Source organism: Electrophorus electricus, chromosome 14 (assembly GCF_041902795.1).
Source record: "Electrophorus electricus isolate QZ-2024a chromosome 14, ASM4190279v1, whole genome shotgun sequence".
In the NCBI taxonomy this organism is placed as follows: domain Eukaryota; kingdom Metazoa; phylum Chordata; class Actinopteri; order Gymnotiformes; family Gymnotidae; genus Electrophorus; species Electrophorus electricus.
The window spans coordinates 15,806,967-15,830,646 of record NC_137510.1 but is presented as its reverse complement, the minus strand read 5'-3'; the positions used below and the strand labels follow the sequence as shown (position 1 = coordinate 15,830,646).

Sequence of the window (23,680 nt, the reverse complement as noted above, 5' to 3'; positions counted from 1 at the left end):
GAAGCAGTATTGAAATTTCATAAGAACTCATACTTGTTCACCAGTGACCACCCATTAAAATGAATAAAACAATCACAAACATCTTACGAAGATTTAATGTACATTTATTCTTACCACATGGAACATATAGTATAAAGATTTCATACTGAATAAATGATATTCATTGAGCCAAAAGGGGGGAAAGGAGGAATTTACATTAAGTTTTAGCTACATAGTCTGAAATACAAATATGCAGAAATCATATCACTGGAGGAAAAAAAAAAACAAACAAAAAACAAAAAAAACAAAAAAACAAACTGAACTGTGTTTCTTCATCTAGAGTTTATTTTTGTTGTACCAGGAGATGAAATTAAAATATTTGTGTTTGCTGTACTATGGTAAAACTGTGGGGAGGCCAAAAGGTGGTTCCTTTTATATACCCAAGGATTTTATGCAATGAACCCAACTTGAGTGTTCACTTTCATTCTTCATAGATAAAAAGTGTGAAGCATAAGAGTGAAAGACAGAGGGCAAGAAAGAGACAGAGAAAAAAGAAGTGTAATGTACAACATCTTATATACATCACAGCCTGGGCTGTATCTTAAGTTGAAAATCAGTCCTAGGAAGTGATTTCATTAAGGGTCAAGTCATACAATCAAGGGGTTAGAGAGAGGAGGTAAGGATGTCCGAGGTTCTCGATACTTTGGGGAGAAAGCCTTTCTCTCTTTACCATCAAACTAAATTTTAAAAACTTTTTAAAAACTAGTGGAGCTGCTGAGCCAACATTTCTCCATGTGAAACAGTGCTGCAGTATGTTTACAGTCATAAGGAAAATGGAGCACAGAGCTGTACAGAAAATGTCTACAATCTACTGCACAGGCCCCCAACGTAAGAGTATCCTGCTCACGGCTGATAAAGTGGCTCCTGTGGGGCTGAATGTGCAGTATCACACATAGTTACCACCCCACAGAGACCTCACTTGTCTAATCGGACTCCAAATACGAACCAGATACGTGTGATCATAGTACCCTCCAGGGGAGAGCAAGGGCACAATTTACCCCAAACTCACTGTAAACGAGACAGCAACTTTGGTCAAGACATTTTATGCTATTTGTTTTATTCATTCATTTATTTAGCTATAAAAAGTAACCCACCCTCCCACCCCTTGGGCAGCACATAAAACTTGGGTCCCTGTCCATAACATTTAGTTGGCATCAGGGTTACAGTTTGTGTCGGCTTTTTGAGGCTCTGGTTCATGATCCACAGCTAATTTGTGATATCCTCCCCAAAGTGAGACACAGCAAAAAGGGGAACAAAAGGGTGGAATCCGAAGGGGCTTGCATAAATTAAAAAAGGGAAACAGTCATTTTTCTCTGCTTTTCATTCCCTGCACACCAAGGGAGAACGGCTGAGAGGAGAGAACGAAAATCAGAGAATGTGGAGCCACCGCTCCCCACAGCTGTCATGACTGGCCAATCAGAAAGAGTACATCACAGATGACATGGGACACTAAAGAGTTCATAAGAGGAGAGACAGAGAGGTCCAGTAGCCGTGACTCGTAGAGCGTAAATTCAGAGTGGTTCTCCTCCACCTTAGCGAGGGCGTGCAAGGCCCGAGCAGCCCGACGCATCATGTCCACACTAGTAGGTTCAAAGTGCGCACCCTGCATGTGCAGCAGGGACCCCTGGCTTTGTTGAAACTGTGTGGCTGCTAAACTGTCCTCAAGAAAGCCTAAAAGGTTCCCTATACTGCCCTTTTGTACCGCAATGGCTCGGGCTGCCATGTTGTCACCCTGGGCGAGGTTGGCCAGCAGCACTACGGCCATCTCTCGGCATACGGGTACCTTTCGTTCCCCAACCAGGCGTACAAGGTTCCCAAAAAGCTTCTCTAGTCGACTGAAGGGAGGCGTTGCTAGAATAAGGTCCACATTATTGTCCTGGATGCTGAGTTTACTGAGGGTCTCTAGGACCAGTCTCTGTGGAGACAAAGCCCCATTGAGCCCAAGAGTAGGGAAGGGGTCCTGGGCCTCGGCCGACGGGCAGACCGCCCAGTGGAGCAGGCCGTCGAGCAGCGGCAGGCAGATGCTCTCCGGGTAGATGGAGAAGTCCAGCTGGCCTGAGATGTTCGCCAGCGTGACCAAGCAGTTCTCTCTTAGAAGCTCCAGGCAGTCCCACCACCACTCCTCCTTGAAGCGGCCCACGTCCTCGTCGGCTTCCTCCTCTTTCTCATAGGTCAGTGGCGCCTGCTTGCGCTCGGGGTGCCAGTGGTGAAGCAGAACAAGACGGCCCAGGAGCAGCAGCAGTCCCGGATGCTTGGACATCTCCAAGTCGTTGCCCGGAACAAAGGAGAGACTGCGAACGATGTTGGAGACACAGACGCAGCGGCGGGTGAGTGAGTCCTGCCAACTGGAGAGCATGATCAGCGGCGCCTCATCCTTGCTGTGGGGCTCATCCTCCAAAATGGTGACCAAGTACTGATTTGGTGAGGGAGAGCTGGAGTGGGGGAGAGACAGCTTGCTGATTTCCCGGATTGTTCTCTCTGGTCCCTCTTTCTCTTTATCCTTCAGCAATAGTGCCTCCAGGGCAGTCTCAGGACCATTAGACGGCTTCTCTTCCCTTGCATCTGAAATGCCATCTGTCAGCTTCCCTGAGGAAGACTGCTGAGAGGACCTCTGCTCTTCTTCTTTCCTTCGCTCTGCACTAACAGAGGGCACTCCAAGCACCTCACTCTCCCTATTTTCAGACACCCTCCTTCCAGATGTTTTGGTGGGCAGCAGCTGCATGTGTGGCTGCGACAAATCTGTCTTTCTCTCAAAATGGGTCTGAATGTGCTCTGTAGTGTCACCCCCACCAATACTCCAATGCACTAGGCCACTATCAAACTCCTGAAGCCGGCCCAGCTTGTTAGAGCAGTCCACCACAAATGGATCTTTCTTTTTCACCACCTTTAGTGGAAGCTTGTCAAACTTGCTGGCCTGTTTTGGCTTCTCTTGTGCTACAGCTGGATCCAGGGAGGGTGGCTCTAATGTTTTCAACTCTGTAGGCAAGACCTTGACAGTCATTTTACCATCCTCATTTTTCTTTGACTCATCCATCCTCTGCTCTAGTTGTACTTGAGGCTGTGGTACTGACAAACGTTCTTCTGGCTGTGGTGATGAGTCGTCTTCATCTTCCTCTTCTGTTTCACCATTGTCTTCCATAGCCTCCATCACTTGCTCCTCTTCATCCTCACCATTCACTTCTTTTTGGAGCGCACTGGGGTCCAACAGAGTTCTCTGTCCTGGGTCACCAACTTCATATTCCCCCAGAATGCCAAAGATCTCAATTAGGCAACGCCTGAAATACTCCACTATCAATTCCAAGAAGCCAGGGAGCTGTGAAAGAGACAGATGTGTGATTAGGATAACATGTCTATAGATGTCTTTGTGATAATACTGATATTGTATATAAATTTCAGAAAAATAATCACCTGAATAAGGTTAAAATTGGAGATACTGTTGTCATCATACAGAAGGATGTTAATAGTGTCAAGAGCCCATGTGCTCTCAGCCAGCAGACCAGATTTTAGTGACATCATAACTCTCCATGCCTCTGGTGTACCTAGAAAAATATAAAAAAGTATCTCAGCAAGGCAAAGATTAAAATAGCCTTAAGCAAATCAGTACAGGAAAATCACCAACACAAGACAGAAATTACACTGAGCACCTTGCTTTCCATGGCTATGAATTATTAAGTGGTGGGTAAGCTATAGTTTTAAAGAATAAAAAAGATGTAATGATATTAGCAATAATAATTTTACAATCTATTTTCACAAAACAAACTTCATAAAGGTTGTGAAAATGATTATGCACAGACATGAAGCTCTCTCTCCATTTTTTTTTCAGGAAAGATACTAAGAGAATCTTAATGTAGAACGAATATAAAACATGGAGACATAAGGCTGTACTGTATTTATCACTAGACATCAGTTTCAAGAAATGTACGTTACTTGTGTGAACATAGCAAATGCTGGAATACTTAAAACAAATGGAGCTAAAATCTTGTAATCTACCATTAGACAAGAACACACAACTCAACAGCCTGTAGTAGACTTATTCTGATACTGTTCTTATTTCACAATGTTTTAAACTCCCCTCGACATGTTTCTACACTCTGAAATGGAAAAATACTTACCAATATCCTTCATGGTAAGCCGCCTGCGTGGCTTGAGAACAGGCTGTGTAGCCTCCACAGAGCCTTGTGGGAATGGAGGGTCTCTTCTCATTAGCGGGGGCTGGACAGGGGAGGGGATGATGTGGGAGGCAGGGACTGGGGGACCTGCCTTCTGCATCTTAATGTTGCTGTGCATGTAAGGGGATTTACTGGGGGAAGTCCTGCTCTCCATTGGCCGGGGCATTGGTGTTGGGCTGGACACCTGCGGAATGTGGTTCTGCATGGGTTGGGGAGGTTGATAGTTGGACTGCAAGGGACGACTCATGGGCGGGCCTGCCCCGGCTGGGCCGTAGGGAGGCTGCCGCGGCCCTGCCCACTGCCCCTCGTGATTAACACGCTGTTCAGATGACAATATCTCTTCAGAACGATTCATGCCATGGTAGCCAGGGCCTTGTGTGGGGCCACCTGGGGGACCCTGTCGGTTAGGATAGTTGGGGAATGCCATCTCGCCTCGGCCTTGCCACATCCCAGCCTGGGGGCCGTCGGGGCCAGGCTGCATGGAGCTGCCAATCATCTGAGGGGGCATGGTGCCCTGGGAGTTAGGGACTGATGCAGCTTGCATACGATCCCTCCCAAAGGGAAAGGGGAACTGGTTCTGTGGTCCAGTAGGGCGGCGTTCTGATCCGGGGTATGATCCGCTATACTGGTTGAACATCTCCTGCTGAGCTGATGAGGGACCGGTAGGAGGAACCTGAGGTTGCTGCTGTTGCTGCTGGCCACTGAACGGCCCACTGTACATCTCACTGTCGTGATGTCGCTTGGCAGCAGGGTAGGCTCCCTCCCCTGGTCGCTTGTAGTTCTGATTGGAAACAAATTGTTAAAATAATTAAGTGTTTATCATAACAAAATGGAAAATGAATCATACTGAGTAAAATGGGTCCATTTTGAGTGGTTTACTGTGCAATAGGATGGCTATTATTTCCAAGTCTCTAACACTATCTTAGTTTGCTCTAGTTTTCTGTCCAGTTATTTAAGAAAACTGTTCCAAGACAGATATGCAAATGCATACATGCACACTTATGCATACAGACAAATACATTACATGCTAACAATAAGTAAATATATTAATAAACAAACTCACTGGACATTTACCAAATTATAGAGTTATTATGATCATCATCATTTACCGGTTGCTGCTGTGGAAACATTCCCGGTTGCTGATTTGGGTATGAACCACCAGGAGGCGCACTCTGACCGGGATACTGATTACCATAGGAATCAATCCTGCAAATGACACCATGCATCAAACTGAACATTCACGAACATTAAGCAGAGTCTTGATTAAAAATAAATAATTAATATAAACATACAACTGTTACAAAAAAAAAGGGCAGGGGGGGGAGAGAATCAACACCACATCCAACTAAACTGACCGCTGTTGCTGTCCAGGGTAGCGATTTGGTGAATACATCCCAGTGTCAGTGTTGGAAGGTATCATGTTTGGCTGTGTTACTGCAGACCCCATATTGCCTTCTGGGCCCATTCCTGACTCTGGCCTATAACCCCACAGAAAGAACAAGTAACATATCCCATACAAAATCACCTGGAAATAAATCTACTGCATTCGCTTCACAAACCCAACACGCATATATGCAAGCACACACACACACACACACACACACACACACACACACACACACACACACACACACACACACACACACACCGTGTGTGTGTGACGAGGTGAAGATCTTCTGTGGTTTTACCTTCTGTCAAAACCTGGCCCATATGGATATTGTGGTCTCTGGCCCATGGGCATATTCCCAATGGCACCACCCGGTCCACGGTTAAACTGCTCTCCAAGGTTGTTGTTGCTGTTGGGACCCTGTCCACCAGATATGAACGGCTCCCCAACTACAAGTACAAATACACACCTTAACCTTTACCAAGTGTTACAGGCATGTTAGGAAATGTACAAAATCTCAAGTCTGGAGTGTTTACCAAAGGACCAGCACTAGAAAAACAAAATGAGAAGCAATAAACCTTAGTAGTCAAAATTAGTTTTCTATAACTGTTTTATTTTATTTGGTTTTGCTTTATTCTAATATATAATTTACACCAATGTGGTTTGATTACTAATTCCACAATTTAACAATTAAACTGACTTTTCCAACAATCTGTGCACATCATTACCATAAGGGATTTTATTCTCTTTGACAAGGACATTGCAGTATCCCAAAATACCCAAAAGAAATCAAATCTGGCAATTTTCAAGAACAATTCATACAGCGCCATATAAAGTCTTTACCTTTGCGCATGCCACTGAATGGGTCCTTGTTGGGCTCATAAGGGCCCATGCGACCAGGCATCTCAGGAGTGCTCATGCCAGACTGGTAGCCAGAGTTGGGGGTCATAGTGTTTCTCCTAGAGAAGGCTGGATCATTGCTCTCTGCAAATGGATCCTGAAGGTTCACACTGCTCCTATGAAACAGGCTAGATAAGGAGTTGTTCATAGTCAAATGACACACGACCACTGCAGAATGAGCCAAACTCACCTGCCGCTTGGCATCGCGGGCATCTGGTTGTGTGGTGTTGAAGCAGGCGTAGGGGGCTTCAGGTCTCCACTCTCAGCCATGGAGCTGCTTGTAGACTGAGGCGTCTGAGGTCCCTGCAGGGAACCAGATCCGGCTGGACCACAGAGAGAGAAGGGGGAAAGCCAGTTAGAAAGAAAGTAAGGATGAAGAAGGGTAATAATAGACCAAGTTAAATAGCATGACTAGCTAAGGAGGCCAAGTCTTTACCTGGGGAGGGTGGCTGAACTTTTGCCTGGTTCTTTTTGCTCTCTGTAGACAAGATGTCAGGCGGTGGATCTTCACCGCGCTCAATCTTGCATTCAAAAGCGTACAGACACTGAATGTACTGCTTCTTTAGCGAGCTGGCTGCACTGCTGGAAGTACCAACATTCAGGCTTGTAGCAAGCTCCCTCCACTTTTTATTCTTGTTCACCTGCAAGCAGGAAATATCAGAGAAAACTATTACTTGACTGATGATTGGTACTCATCAGGTTAAAGTCCTATATCACATGTAAATGAACAGCTATTTTGATGTGGCGAACCGCTACCATACTTTACAATCTATGCTGGTGTATATGTAAACATGTGTACAACCTCCCCATCTAGGACACTAACCTGTGTGAGGCCTCCAATCTCCTTGACAGACACATAGAGGCGGAAGAGATCCAGGGGCCTGCGGCCCACGGCAGGCAGGTTGTTCATGCCCATGGCCTTCTCCTCGATGAATGCTAGATAACGGTCCACCCACATCTTTCGCTCTGGCTCAGAGCCCAGCTCATACAGACGTGTGATCTTCTCATTGGTTGTTGTGGATGAACTTGACTTCTAGGCACAAGCACATTTTTTGAAAGGAATTACACAAGTAGCTCAAAGCAAAAATGATTGATGTACTTGTTTACTGCACCTTATTATTTTTAGAGAACATTATATATAGGATCCATTTTGAGGAGCACTGGAGGCTTAAACACTTTCAGAGCTGGGGAGGTTGCAATAATCCAGCCTCTCTAACAGAGACATTTAATATGCTCTGTGTCACTTATGTGCTGAAGGCTGAAAATAATTTAAATGGGAGATCACATTATCTATTTATTATTTTACTCTCACTGTATATGCTTTCACTTTATTTAAAGTTTTGGGACAGCCTACAATGCTCATGGAAAAGCAGCAAGTTCCACAAGAGCTCTCTGTCAGCTATTTAGGCCATTCCTGGCCTGGTGTTCATTGGCTACTTTGTTAATAAGTCAATAAGATACAATGTTACGTTCTCCTTGTTCCCCTGTTTCCACTGCACTTCTGCTTGGCCAAACATTTTCTTCTCCAGTCCTCTCAGCCGATCAAAACACAAAACTCAACACCCAACCATACCTAAAGCTATGGTCTTAACAAGAATCAAATGTGTGTAATTTTTTCCCACTGTTCTAATGAACTCTTGGCCTTTTTATTTCACATTGCATTATTACATTAATCCTTACCCGGAAGAAAAAAAAACAAACATGCAATTGCTATGCAATCAATAATAAAAATTTACAAGCTCTTTGTATTGCTCACCGTTAAGTCCCATTCCAATGCCAACACACCCACAAAACCAATGGCAGGCTGGCTACTCTTGAAAAATAGCAAACTACTTCAAAATTTGCTGAACTAAATGTGTACTAAATGATGGTTTTCACCTTTAAATTGTACAGTAACTCATCATTCTCCTTAAACAGCTGCTGGTTGCCTTACATTTGCAGGTAGCAAGCTGGCTAAAGCAGGTAAAAGATTGATTAATATTGCTGGAAGATTTACTTTCCCTCTTTTCAGTGCTGTGTTGATACCATATTAGGATATGAAGCCATCAGACAAGTATACTGCCCCACGTTGTCACTGTAATCCCCCCCCCTTTTGTCTGCAATACTGACTCCCACTGTTTCAGAGGGACACGTCCTAAACGCACCTCCACTGATGTGCATGAAACCTGCATTCAGCCAAATACTAAACTAACTTGCAACCCTGGGAGATGCCCGATACCACACGGTACAGGTGGCACTCACCAAAATGCCAGTAAACCTCAGCAGAACTGGCACTACACTGTGCAGGGGAACAAAATTACAGTATTCTGGCATCAACATTGATCTGGGTTGCCATTAATACTGAGCCCATGCCTGGCTGCACTACAATTATTCAAAAACATTGTTCTTTCTTAACAGGAATCACCAAGATCATCCTTAGGCTCAATTGCATAGAAAACAGGTTGCAAACCTTGGATTTCGAATCTGCCTTAGGTGTCCCCTCGACTTTGTTATTCATTTTCTGTGCCTGGTTCAGTTTCCCATCCATACCAAATTCTGGACCAGGGGACATGCCTATAAACAAATAAAAGAACCCAAAACAACTAATTCAATAAGCAGGACAAATAAATGTAATTTTTTATTTATTCATAAATCAACAGGATGTTAGTGCTAGCACAGGAATACTGCTTTATCATCCATGGAAGAGATAAACACACTTGGTGCTCACCACTATTATTATTGGGCATGTTTCCACCCATGGGGTAGGGCGTTCCCTGGGTGTTCATCATTCCTGCCATATTGTTCATGGAGGGCCCATATGGAGGCCCTGACCCCATCATGCTAGGAGACATGTTGGGGTAACCAGGCAGTCTGCAATGCAAAACATAACAGTCTGTAAACACTATTTATTGGGCAAGAATTACATTGAGAAACTGGTATGCCTTTATCAACACAAGATTAAGGCCTGGCCCTTCTTGAACACTTTCTACACTAGTTAAACTATCAAGTAACCGCATTAGATAGCTGGGGTTATTAACTGTTGAACTGCTAGCTGCAGAGTTTAGTGCTAGTGAAAAGTACCTGTATCCGTTTCTTTCCAACAGCATTGAGAAGCGTGTCTAGAATGTCCAATGGTACACAGTGCAGAGCGCTCTGTCCCTCAGCTGTCTGTCTCTACCTCTGAGCTGACCTGCTATGCCTGAGAGCTGCAGCTCTGCCTCTGCTCATCTGCTCTAACTATAGGCCACTGTCACAAAACCAACACACAATACAACCCGAGAGAACACTATGTAACAATCCGTGCATTCTGTGATGGGAAGTAATACTATCAATTAATAATTTGCAGAGATTCACAGAACCTCAGCTTCTACTTGCATGGCCAGTGTATGGTCATCTAGTTATGGTTAAGAACAAATACATATGCCCACAGATCTGCTGATGAGGCCTCGCGTTTAGCACTACTGTTACTTGGATATGATTATTTCTCTATGTGCGTTGGGCTATTTTTGATCAACATACCTGTTGTGTATAGAATTAGTAGCTCCATGCTGCATGGCAACAGCTGCTTCCTGGGGCTTCCTGTTGAGGCCTGGTGGTGGGCACATCCCAGAACCCACCTGTGGGGGCATATTGCCCATGTTGGGACCCATGTTGGGACCCATGTTGGGACCCATGTTGGGACCCATGTTGGGACCATAGGGACGGGCACCCATCTGTCCAGGGGGCATCCTACCAGGTGGCATGCCACTAAACGTTGCCCCTCCTCCTTGTCCAGGAACAGGATTCATTGAGCCACCCATGCCAGGGCCTGGATAGTTGGCATTGGGCATGCCACTGTATCCTTGCTGCCTGGAGTAACCTGTAGAGACAGCAGAGAAAGGCATCTTAATACGCTATGGTAGGCTGTACTTAGTATATCGTATGCATTGTATTTGTATTTTCATGTAGATATTACACATTCAGTATATTTTATACAGACAAGTTGTTCCTCACATTTGTATACTGCTATGTTTAAAATGCCAGCAGCAAACACAAATGAATGCACAGATAATACCAAAGCTGTTTCAGATAAACTCAGACTACAAATAATACTTCCTTAAACTAATCAGGTTGTAGTATCAGTAGTGAAGACAACCTAACTACACTTCTACATGGATGTGTAATGTTAATTTTATTTATAAATACACACACACACACACACACACACACACACACACACACACACACACACACACACACACACACACACACACACACACACACACACACACACACACACACACACAGACCTGACTCCATTTGATTTCTTAATCCCACTACATCTTCTTTCTACCATACCCTTGACACATTTTATAGTATATTTATATTCCTAATACACATTTCATTAAGACATTAAGCATCCCACTGTAAATGCTTCCTCACTAGCAGTCCTGTGCAAAGGCTCAGAGTCCCCAGAGCACACTAGCAGGCAGGAGCGCTGCAGGCAGGAGCGCTGCAGCACAGTCATAGCGGCAGCTCAACTGACGTGGGCTGTGCTACGTCAGCTGCCTCTTTTCACCCAGGCTAAAAATAGCTGCACTGTGATCCACTGGGCTCTCAAAGAGCGAGACTGAGGGAGTGAGAAAGCAAACTAAAGCCCAATCCAAATGAGATGAGCTCTAGGTGTTGAACTTCGTGGCACTGACTAGCTTAAACCTTTTATTCATCACAAAGAAGTGAAGCAAATATTGACCAAACAGATTGTTATAAACAAACTTAACAACAGTTATTGAAGCAGATTTGAAACTAAACCACAAAACAAATTTTGCTTTATATCTACCAGCTACTCCCATATACAATTTGAAACAATGAAATGTCAGACAGAAACCAAAATGAGTGTTCAAGCTTCAGGGTAGGGAGTGGCACGTGTGAGAAATCTGTATCATAGTCAAACAAGTTATTTGCTCTTAAAATAAAAGGCAGAATTGGGTGACCTATATAATCCCTTCTTTGCTTTAATATTTTTCTGTTAGCTGTGAGATTTTAATTTTAATACATGGAAACACATCCAATTGAAGGATTACAATAATTTTATTTTGTATGCCATTATGAATTTACATTGTCAGGTTTCACAGAGAATGTTTCTTCTTCTATCTATGCCAGACAATCTCTTCTTTTTTCAGTATAATGTGTTGAAAACAGGAACACACACAGAAAGCCTTAGTTTTGACCTGCTCACCTTGTGGACCATACTGGGCACCCTGAGGCCCATAGCTACCCATTGAGCTATTCTGCTGATAAGGCCCCATCCCAGCATGCATCTGAGTCGCAGGCGACTGGCGGGGGGACAGGGCAGAGCCAGACTGGGGAGAGCTGTAAGGTGCCATCTGAGGGTTCCTTTGCATAAATCCTGGTAGAAACAAAAAAATAAACAAAACAAAAGCATCAGCTAAGAGTGAGGAAATTGGAAAATGTCATTACCGCACTTTTTTTCTGGTTGGTTTTACCTCTCTCCTGGCCCATGCCAGGCTGATTCATAGAAGGGTGCAAGATGCCATCAGACTGACCACTAGGGGGGCGAGGAGGCATCTGGTTTCCTATTTAGGGGGTGGGGGGAACAAACAAAAAAAGCACATCGAGTTAATTTTATATCTGCCACAGAGCAAATGGAAAAAATAGCAGTTTATCTGTAACAAGGTAAAGCTCACTTCAAACAAAATGGAAATATAAAAAGAAAACTTTTCATCGTTTTTCCCAGGTCACTGTTGTTCCATGACCTTACCTGGCATGGTGGCTGGAGAGAGGGGGCCGGAGCGAGAGGCTGTGGCACTAGCGGGTGAGCCGACGGGAGAGGGCGAAGGGCCTCGGATGCCAGGCAGGTGAGGGGAGGTGTGGGGGGAGAAGGGTGACTGGGCTGGATTGCTCTGCTCGCCCTGACTGCTCGACACTCCAGACGTGCTGACACCAGGACTAAGAGCTCCCTCTGTACCTGTGGGCAGGTCATCGATAGACCCCGACAGGTCCTACGGAAAGAAGATAGCCAGGTATACAGACATGAGGACTAAAGACATCTTGCCATATTCACCACATATATACACATGGAAAAATAACAGGTGCAGAGACAGCGCTTCCTCATATCAAGTCAATTTTAAAAGTTTACTTCCCACTGTTCGCACACAAACACCAGAGAAAGATGTTGTGCGGATTTTGCAACTTCCAAAAATACTGATATAGTTGAGTTTATTCAAATGTATCATGCCAAGCCATCCAGCTAAATTACCTAAAGAAGTAAAAAAAAAAAAAAAAAATCTATCTACTGTATATCTAGCATGAACAAGCCATACGTTTGAAAATGAACAGACTAAGGAAAATAATTTTTATTATAGTTAAAAAGCCACTACTGGTTTTTAAACCAAAAATTCCTAAATAATAATTTTATATTGAAAGGCACTGAGATTCTGTGATGGTGAATTAACCTGGAATGTCTATTCAACCCATACAAAAAGACTTGTCAATATTAGAAAAAGTGAATATTCAACTGTACTTTATTTCCAAATCAACATCTCTACCACAGGCACACAATTCTAGCACTGGGTGTTGAGCCACAGACATTCCCCACTCCACTGGCCTTTATTCATCTCATCCGGGACGGGGGAGTGTGGATCACAAAGCGTCGCACAAGTCAACCACTGTAGCCATAGTGACTGCACGTGTGCTAATTCAGCACACACAAGTTTCTCCATCTGCTTTAGAGGCTTGGAGGTCAATGCATTCACTGCGTCAGCAGCTCAAAGCATTCAAAATTCAGACCCATGTCATGTGCCTAGTAAAGATGCCATGAGAAAGAGGTCCAGGACAGGTCCCTTTCTCAGGTTTGCTTCTGAAGAGTCAGTAAAACACTCACCTGACGTACTCATTTTTCAGTCATTAGGAATCCCCTCAGTTGACACTGTAGTTAATGAGGGGGCTCTTTAATGATATCTCTCACTTTTTAAGTAATTATACAGAAATAGAAATTATCCAATTAATTGTACCAATTTGCAGCTCAATTCATATTAAGTCAAACATGTGACTCCCCTTGGTGAGTAACAGATCTTTGGGATTGCCATGAAAAAATAAGAAAAGACAGAGGACTCACAGGTAGACTGGAAGGCCTGCCCTGCATGTCGTCAGAGCCACTCTTGGTGGAGGCCACAGGTTGGCTAGAGGGAGGAGCACTGGACTGAGAGCTGAAGGACTCCTGGGAAATCTCCTACAGTACACAGAAGGGCAGGATGAGTCTACTCATCACTTGCAAGTGCAAGTATATACACCTCACTCAGCTACATGTATTGTGTCTGAACACCAGTAATATTTCAGCCCCATCAAGTACTCTATAGAAGCTCCCAAGTCACCTGAGGAGGAGGAGGAAAGCGCTGGTAAGCAGACTGTTGCTGCTGCGAAGCACTCTGGGGGTATGACGTGGGCTGGCCATGCCCGGGGGGCTGCTGTGAAGCAGGAGCAGGGGCTTGCGGAGGCTGCTGTGAAGATGGCTGTTGGGGACCTTGTCCGGGTGGGTAGCTGGGTTGGCCCTGTGAAACCGGTGGCACCTGGGAGGCACCCTGTGGTGTAGGCTGAGACGAGGGTGCCTGCTGTTGGGGGTAAGGAGACTGGCTGGGCGGTGCTGAAGGGGGCTGAGAGTATGGGGGCTGCGACTGGGTTTGGCCCTGTGGTGGGCCTGACATTGGCCCCTGGGACTGCTGTGGCATGTGAGGCTGTTGGTAGGTAGGGCCACCCTGTCCGTGAGGGGCAGATGGCTGGGGTGGGTGAGGCTGCTGGGAGTAGGGGGCTGTGCTGACTGGTTGGCTAGGGGGAGGCTGAGGGTACGGTGTCTGCTGCTGGGCAGAGTGAGGACCCTGGGCCTGCTGACCGTAATAGGGCTGCTGTCCCTGTTGTCCATAGCCCCCTGGTGCCTGTTGTCCATATGGTGCCATCTGCACAGAAAAACAGAGGAACACTCATTAGCTATAAAGCCAAGCTGTTTGATTTACAGAAACTATAGAAAGTTCCAATACATTTATAGTCAAAATGTACTATTACATTAAAATAACTTTTAAAATCACTGATTATGCCAAGTTAAATCACAATGAGTTTGAGGAGACAGCAACAGAAGCTTTTTGTTTTACACCAGAACTCTCAATTTTTTTGCAATTGTCTAATGTTCTCTTTTCTTCACCATGCCATGGTAGGATTGCTTTGCAGCAAAGAGTAACATCAGAAAACTGAAATCAAACCCATGTGCTCTGCTGTGACCAATCTACATGATCAGCGAAAGTGTAACTAAATTCTGCAAACCTGAATCTGGAATTTCTCCCGTACACAACATATGTGCCCATTTACATTGAAGAAGCATGGTTTAATACGGGCAGGAGCCAGCACTGACCTGCTGTCCATACTGCATGCGCCCCTGCATGCCCATGGGGTATCTCTGAGGGCCAGGTTGCCCATAGCTCTGGCCTTGATAACCAGGTCCCTGCTGACCACCTGGAGGGCCTTGGTGAGGCTGCTGGGAGTAAGGGTTTCCTGCTCCATATAGCGGACCGCGCATTTTTCCAATCTGATCCATAGAGCCTGGCGCCTGTGTAACCAGAGAGAAAAATAAGTTCTGAGTATGCATTCAACATATTTTGTTATGGTCATGGGCATTTGTAGGTAGGGTGTTGCGCATCAACACAACCAGGCATAGCAAGTCCTGTGACATAAAATATTTGACTATTTTAATTTGACCATTTTACTGAATACTTTGTAATGTGATTGGATACTGTTAACATAGTCCTGACATTAAACTAAAAGCAGACAGCAGGGCTACACAATGAAGACCATGTTAAATACTGCATCATACCCTGACCTCAATACCACACAATTGATGCACACATCTTTTCAGAATGAACTGTTAAAGATAAGTCAGCATTTATTATGCACAATGTATACCGCTACCAAGTATTAGTGCACTCAAAAATACTACACTGTGATCATACTGCTATATATTGTAACTGTGAACTACTTTACAATACATTAAAAACTCCCAGAGAACCCTTGATACAGCATTATTAAAGACTGATCTGCACCATTTCAACCAAAACCAGAATTTCTTTGAGAACCATGGATCTGAACCAAGCAATAGTTTTATTTCAATGATTTAAGAAAGTAACAGAGTGAGAGACATAGTCTAGACAGGTTGGATTTCAAATGTAATTTGTATTGACACAGGTTAATTGGGCTCCAGAAAATGTTCCATATTGTATTTAAAAAAACAAACAAACAAACAAAACAAACAAACAGCAAAGCCAAGGCATGTATGAGAAGAGGAGAAACATGACCACAGCCAAAAAAAAAAAAAAAAAAAAAAAAAAAAAGTGTGGGGGGAGGGGTTGGACAGTCAGTAGAAAACACCCTCGTTTCCCACAGTTATTAACCTGCATTGTACCCTTTTCTGCCTTAGTTAAGGACATCGAGCATGTTAGCTATATATAACTTATTTCAAATGGAGGGCAGTCTGCCGAATATTTAACACATCCCAGCTGTACTTGTAATTGAGACTGAGCCAAGGCAGCTAATCCTTTTTAAAAAAGGGAAAAAAGAAACAAAGTTTGGCACTGAATGAATGAACAAACCATAGCAGTATTAGCAGACAAGTGCAGAAAGCGCCTTGTGCACAACTGATGGTATAATGATTAAACACTTTCCTTCAATATTCTATGATAAGGAAAAACTCACAGTGTCAACTAAACAGGTAATTTCTGTGCTTACAAGCATGTTACAGATGCTGAACAGTGCAAATGGAAGTTCTGGTCTTCATTCTGCGAGTCTTGAAAGTAACAGCAGAGCAAAAATCGACAACTACCAATATACTTGAGATAAATTCACTCTGAATAAGGACATCCATATAGATAATATAAAACCTGACCTAGCAACTTTCAAACTGAGAAAGAATTAGAAAATGAAAAATTTAACACCCCTGATCAGAACAAACAAAGCATTACGGCAGAACAAACTTAAAAGGACACTAGCCCTGCTCTCCATTTAAATTGTGCCATTACAAAATATTTAAAAGTCCATACACCATAACAGTGGGGGTAATAAATAAAAAAATAAACAAAACAAATAAAATAACCTATACACAACCTCACAATTTTCATACAAAATTAGATAGAAATGGCTTTGAGCCGATACCATGTATTGGAATAGGGTCAATATCAGCAAAAAATGCTTGGTCGGATATTGAGAGAATAGGAAAACAATGCCTGAAAATACAACAGCAGTGCTCTGCAGGTCATGTGGCAACAGTGGGTCATGTGATAACAGCTAGGTTAGTTTGAGCACAGTTTATACACTACAGCGGTGGAGTTTTCTTTAGAGTAACGATTAAAACTATGTTCAAATGTAAATACCCATGAATTTGCACGTATGTGATGACTTACATTGCAACTAAGAAGCTAGTTTTGATAACCCAGTGTATGGGTCATCCATTTTCTACTGAGAGCATTTAATTAAACAAGACAAAGTAGTGTTTCAGCACTGTTCACCACCATGGATCGGTGATGAACAGGAATTTATTTATTAAGCCGTTATTTTTAAAACAACAACAACAACAACAAAACAACAACAACAACACATTGTTTCCAATTTGGGTCAGGGAAAGGAGACAAAAAGGCATAAAACTGACAGAGCCACACAGAGGAGAAAGAATATCTCAGCAAGCACATTCCTTCTCTAAACTCATGAAGTTAATCATTTTATGGCATTAGTATATTCACAGTACATGAAAAATCAGAAAGCTGAAGACAGACTCATACTTTTGGTAGCCTCTTTCTGTCTGCTCATTTAGTGCCTGGTGTGTGTGTGGGCATGTGGAGCGGGTAGAACAGCAATTTACTGCTGAAATTCCCAAGAAGAATAATTATATATGGTCAACATTAAGGTGGTGATGTGGAATTGCAGTAGCATTCAATATCAAGGAAAAATGCAGACAAACTATAGCGTAATAGACATTTCAGGAGTCAGTGAGTGAGGCAGCACTGTGTGAGTGTGTGTGTGTGTGTGTGTGTGTGTGTGTGTATACACACGCACATACTGGTGCTGGCGGTGAGTACAGTACAGCTGAGAACCAAATGGGTATGTCCAAGGCATTAAATTGCATCTCACTAACAAGTGCTGTATAGCAATGTAAGGGAAAAAAATTGAATGCCTTAGTTGCATTGTAAACTAATGCTTGTAAACAAAGTATTTAAACATCATAAACAATTGTAAACAAAGTATGTTTTTATATAATTTCATATTTTGGTATTTGTGTCATATCCATGTGCAATATCTGTAAAAATATAGCATATAACAACACAACAAATTCCAACAATCTTAAATTTCACACAGTTTCACAGCTCCACAGTGGTTTTTAATGAAAAAATAAAAAGATCTGCATCAACACTGTGCAATATTCAAATGCAATGTTTCTGTTTCGGGACAGAACAATTGGTATTGTGCCACCTTTAACATTTGACATCCAAGATGACTTTCCAGCATCATTTTACAATCACAACAGATCTGGCCAAAGAACCACCCCCACTGGAAGTCAAAACCTATTTACCGTGATTTACAAAACATAGGCGAGTACTAAACAAACAAACAACAAGATTCTACAAATATCTGAATCTGTTTATCCATACAAGTTCTGATTTAAATACCAACTTGTTGGGGGGAGGGGGTCCCCTTTGGTAAACAAGCTCTAGTTAAAAGTGGGTGATCCAAAGCAGTGCTTGACATTTTCCTGTGTCCAAATGAAAAAATAAAATAAGTCAAAGCAGCACATGGCTAATCTGCATAAGATAAAGCAAATGCTCCCCTGGCAGGAGCCGCCACTGGACTAGCTCTTTGATTGGCTGTGGGGGATGGGGTGGAAATTCCAGCAGATAAACTGAATGCAGGGATGAAACCATTCAGCTCTACACCAAAAGCTCTATTCAACATAATCCACACCACAACTTCAAAAACAGGTACATGACAATGCTTAAGTAAGTATAGCAATATTCCTCTTACTGGTAATTATAACAGGCAAATAACTTTGTAAAGACACTGAGCATTGGAATGAATGAAAAAAAATGTAATACACAATTAGACCAACTATCGACCTTGATCAGTCCAGCAAACAGGACTTGACTGTTACTGAAGGACATTTAGAATGAATAAATCAGATCTTTTTAAAGAGGAACCATGATAATGTGTTGTCAAGACTGGGCTGAACACTTCCACAAAATAAACAAATATATAAATAACAATTGCACTGATTATGTTGCCATCTACTGCGGCTGCCACTAAATCACAATAGTGAACTCAGTGTGATATCATGAAAAGCTCACCAGCATTTCTGGACAAAAAAAAGCTTAAAATATATTTGCTGGATCATGTGAATGTTGTTCCTTAAAACAACTAATAATTCATCTGCAAAATCTGATATGCTAATATTCATCAGGATGCTCATCTCTCAACCAAAAAAAAAAAAAGATTTGTTGTATGCTCATTTCAATATTCCAAGAACACGGCAATAACGATTAGCAAATCGTGCATTTCATGATATCCTTACAAGCCATTGCAAAGATTTCAAAATCTAGCAACAATAGGATAACAGTAACTTAACTGCCTCCAGTAATCCTCATTAGGCAGAAAATGTAAAGCCTTTTCAAAATATGTCAGACACGTGGAGTCTTCCTACAGCTCATTATATGAATTAAGATGGCTCATTTGATTAAATCTACAAAGAGAAAACATTTATAGTCTGCAGTAGTACACTCAATCAGTCAATGACAATCAGTCAATAGTACTTTATGCCATAGAGCCTGGAACTGGCCCGATGAAACTGCTTTTCTGTATCCCATAAATGAAGCTGGACCTAGTGGACATGGGTGTGCTGAGTATGCAAGTCATAGTGAAACAAATACAACTAGCAACAACAGGCAGCAACCTGCAGCCCACTGCATCTGTACTGGACTCTAGGCCAAAGCACTGGCTGAATACAGAGATGAGGATTTGAATTCCAAGCTACACTGCAGCAGGTGAGTAACTCCCTTGTTCACTCATGTAGCAAATGTAGGGATGCAAAAAAAGAAATTATACTTGAAATGAAACTTTGCTCACTTTAAAACATGTACACACTGTCTGCTGTAAAACAGCAGTCCAACCACCCCGTTACCCACTACCTTCTGTTCCTTCTACTGTTATGCCCATCCTGTCCCTTGTGAGTTTTTAATAGTGTTGGTACAGTTTATAGCACGTATTTAATGTCTAATTGTACCATTTTCTGTATTTGCACTGTTTGCCGCTGTTATATGCCCAATATCTGTGCCCTTGAGAAATTAGCCTATTTTTTTGTTCCTCATAAACATATCTGTGGTAAGAAGGAATGACAAACTCATTAAATGGCATGGACAACACACCAGATAGTAAACAAACATACACTAGTGCAATTAACTTTTTGACATGTAATTAACATGATTAAAATTCTAAAAACCTGAATGATCAGTTTTTAAATAGAACAAAAGAAAAAAGAAAAAAAAAAAAACTAATGCAAAAGAATTTAGATTTAACCAATGGTCACAGAGCCATAAGAAAACAATATAAAACACTTAATATGTTTAAGGTAGCCTATATCATTTTAGTGCTATAAGGGATTCAGATAATGTTCTCCAAATATATTCTTAACCATGCGACAGTATATAGGAAGCAAGTATCATTTTAAATATTTTGTTTTTCACAGACATGCATCACTTCCCTTAGGCATTACGGCCATGGTGCCATTGCCTTATGCTGTCATTTGTTATTATTCTTGGTTTTAAAACTATGCTAGTACAATAATTAAACTGATATTAGATTAAAATTGTCATTTTGTCCACTAGTGGGGTCCAGTTAGTATGGCTGTTCACTGGTCTGTACCAGTGTTATTGATATGAAATTATACAGTCATCCTTTGAAATATTGTGATTTAGTGTAATCAATGTAAAAAAAACAAAAAAAACAAACAAACTGTGGGGTGTGTGTGTGTATATATATATATATATATATATATATATATATATATATATATATATATATATATATATAAATACCATCACTGTACTTTTACCATAAAAGAGAAAGAATTGCCTACTTTTGCCTAAGAGTTCACAAAAATATTAGCAATCATCCGCACAACTGACTGCAAAGGCCTAAACCAAATCACCATTTACCAGTCATTATAGCACTGTGGGCTTTATCAGAGGCATTTGCAGAAGGCCACAATGTTCACAGGAGAGCTCAACACACAAACAACCAATGCAAGCTGTATGAAAACAATGTCAGATGTACCTCAAGATAAAAATAAAATGTAAAAAAAGTTAGCATTTTTTTGCAGTCTGAAAACAGACCCAAAAATTATCACGCAACTGTCAATTGCCATAAAAATGTATTAAATTATGGTGTTGGCCAAACGCCGTAAAAATGTTTCATCATACTGCAAGTCACAGACCAATTATAACAAGACATTCTGCCCATGTTTTAACTTTATTTTCATATAGAAGAATACTCCACATTTGTTGCATTTAGCTCATGTTAAGTATACAAGCAGCAATCTGGACTGAGGATAATGGTGGATTTAATGGATGGCTTCATAGAACCACTGTTTAGTGTTTAACAGCACACTGCTTTACCAATGAACCATTATGGGTATTAAAGTTAATATTTATCTCTTTTCTTCAGGAAAAGGTCTGTATATAAACTCCTAATTTGTATGTTGGAATGCAATATAGAGCTGCAGCCTAACAAAATAAGTATGCATAATAGCAATTAGTCAAATAGTATTCTAATGTCCATTTTCACTACAAGATAAGGCCGACTGTTTGAAAATGAATTATGCCAAATTATTTCACCATACAACCGAAAATTTAATGATTCAAAATATTGCAATCACACATCCAAAATGCACATATATAGGCAGGTGTCAGTTTTATTTACCACTCTCAGAAATTGCACGTTCCACTTAAAGCATGGGAGGGCAAGCAACATTAACTAATTAGGCATTGTTTCTGCGTTACATCATATGCAATTATAAATGGCCAAGAGCACAGGATGAAGAGCCAATCAGATCTCGGCGAGCATGTCAACCCAAGACCAACTGTCTCCTGGCTTTGACAGAAGGATTTTACCTCCACAATTCAAATCCCAAAGCAAAGCAATCCACACTTACGCAAACCACTTGGCTTGCGTTTACATGCAGAGACTAATCATCCAGTCAGGCCTGTGTTTCAATCTCCATTTTTTCCGAGCATGTCAGAGAATTCTGAGGGCATTTCCCCCAGAATAAAAGAAACCTCTTCAATGTGTATAATAACTATCTAGGTTATCCTATTTGTGTGTTCTGGACTTACGCTTGCTAGCTAACTATTAACGTTATGAAACGAATAGCTAGCTAGCTAAGTCCTTAAAACAACGTAGGCGTGAAACATCCGTTTAGCCTCCAAAATAAACTAGCAAAATCTGGTCAACTGACACTTGAATATGGTTATCTGATATCCACACCACACCGCTTTCCTTGGACCGCCAATAGTTTATTCAACGTCGCAAAAGCATCAAACCGAACAGACAGCTAGCTAGCCAGCCTTAGTTAGCTAGCTAGCTAACATTCGGCTAATTACGTTTTAGCCCCCTGGTCCTGGAAAAGCAAGTGGCTACAAATACACATTTTCGCGCTTTTCCACAAGTCTTGCACTACTGTAACTCTGCGGTGGACCGTACGTCCCCTTAAAAATATACAAACATCTATTAAAGTCGCAAATACGTACTATTCCACATAAATATAAGATGTTAAATGAGGTGGTGTATGAAGAACTAAGGAGGCAGCCATTTTAGAGTATGTCTTGGTTAGACAATAGCTAGCCTGGCGTGTTCGGCTCACGTTTGACAGAAATAAGGCAAATGGAAATTCACTTTTAAAAACATAATTGTCAATTTACCTGGTTTCTACCAAGGGGCTGCACTGTACTTCCCGGGCTCATGGGCGGCGGGTGATGGGTTCTTTGTTGCCAACCCGGATGGCCCCCACCATACTGGCCACTACTGCCAATATCTGCTGGTCCCTTGTTAGCACCTTCCTGGTTGTTGTAGTCGTTCGGTGGGTAGTTAGCGTATCCCCTGGTCGAGCTTGTGGAAGTTAGAAGCTGGTTTAGAGTTGGTGTGGATGTTGGCTGTGGATTTCCCATATTATACCTCTGATTATTATACGATGCAGCCATAGCTGTAGATCCTCCCGCTGGCTGTTGCTTGGCTGACTGCCCCCCTACCGCCTGAGCTTGAGTATTACGCGGGGAGTTCATGGCGTATCCTTGGCCTGGGTATGGTGCTCGGTTGGAGAATGGGTTGTAGCTGTTGAACTGATGGTTAGTGAAGCCGTGTTCGTGGGAGTTTGGCTGATACGGGTCCATCATGTTGCTCGACAGCGCGGCTGGCCCCGCTGCAGCTGCCATGCCAGGGCTTTGTTGTCCGCCATGTTGATGAAAAGGGGCCCGTCCATAGTGCTGACTGTAACCGTAGGAAGGTGGTGGAAAAGCAGACGCGTGATGATGTACCATCCCGGGGTGGTTATTCCCCTCGGATCCCGTGGTATCATTTTGATTATTATTTACCCTAGGATTCCCGTTCCCGTTCTTCATCTCCGATTCCCCTCCTCCCCCAGCATTTCCAACATCGGCCCGGTCGTGCAGTTCTCCACGGCCCGGAGATCCGCTCTCCAGTCCCGGCTCCTTATTTTCCTGCTGCTTCTCCCCCGGTACCGACTCCTCCTTTGGGTCTCGATCCGGTTTTTTTAGCTCGGAAGGCGGGCTGGTGTTGAGAGAGGTAGCGCTGGCGACCTGAGCGGCCATGATACCCCTCTCTCCCTCTCGGCAAGTCACTCACAATCAAACGCTCAACATTGAATGTAAATACAATAGTTTTACACCAATTTACCCGTGACCCGAGTCATCCCCACCCCTTACGCCGGACCGAATCCGGACTGCACCGTCAGCACAGTTTTTACAATAACTATTAATTTAAATTCAGTTCCTCTTAATGAATTTAACCAACACAGAATTTGTGGGGGTTCTATTACAGAACTAGACTACAGCGGAGGAACGGATCACACCAGCACGAGGCTCATACAGCCATTTTACCGAGATACACTGGAACA

At 42.6% G+C, this 23,680-nt stretch overlaps 1 protein-coding gene across 3 annotated transcripts; it reads right to left on the bottom strand.

Annotated features, from left to right (window-relative positions):
* Positions 1 to 88: 88 nt before the first annotated feature.
* arid1aa (AT-rich interaction domain 1Aa) lies at positions 89 to 23,680 on the bottom strand. Of its 3 annotated transcripts, none has more exons than XM_027001530.3 (20): positions 22,470 to 23,680; positions 14,876 to 15,070; positions 13,848 to 14,426; positions 13,592 to 13,705; positions 12,236 to 12,476; positions 11,961 to 12,050; positions 11,693 to 11,863; positions 9,994 to 10,333; positions 9,203 to 9,345; positions 8,945 to 9,048; positions 7,319 to 7,528; positions 6,932 to 7,136; positions 6,686 to 6,818; positions 6,439 to 6,611; positions 5,897 to 6,044; positions 5,564 to 5,686; positions 5,318 to 5,414; positions 4,152 to 4,989; positions 3,448 to 3,578; positions 89 to 3,352 (listed from the first exon to the last, which is right to left on the bottom strand). In XM_027001530.3, exons 1-20 carry the CDS (start codon positions 23,373 to 23,375, stop codon positions 1,442 to 1,444), a joined length of 6,852 nt encoding a protein of 2,283 aa, XP_026857331.3. In that variant the 5' UTR covers positions 23,376 to 23,680; the 3' UTR covers positions 89 to 1,441. The 3 variants fall into 3 exon arrangements, with proteins under 3 accessions (XP_026857331.3, XP_026857333.3, XP_026857332.3); XM_027001532.3 differs by having other exon boundaries at positions 6,439 to 6,605; XM_027001531.3 differs by having other exon boundaries at positions 7,319 to 7,525.

Coding starts and splice junctions, on each gene's coding strand:
- arid1aa (XM_027001530.3), bottom strand. CDS start 23,375: ATGGCCGCTCAGGTCGCCAGCGCTACCTCTCTCAACACCAGCCCGCCT. Junction 12,477..13,591: donor GCAGGCCTTCCAGTCTACCT/GTGAGTCCTCTG, acceptor TTCTTTCCGTAG/GACCTGTCGGGGTCTATCGA. Junction 7,137..7,318: donor AGATTGGAGGCCTCACACAG/GTTAGTGTCCTA, acceptor TCCTGCTTGCAG/GTGAACAAGAATAAAAAGTG.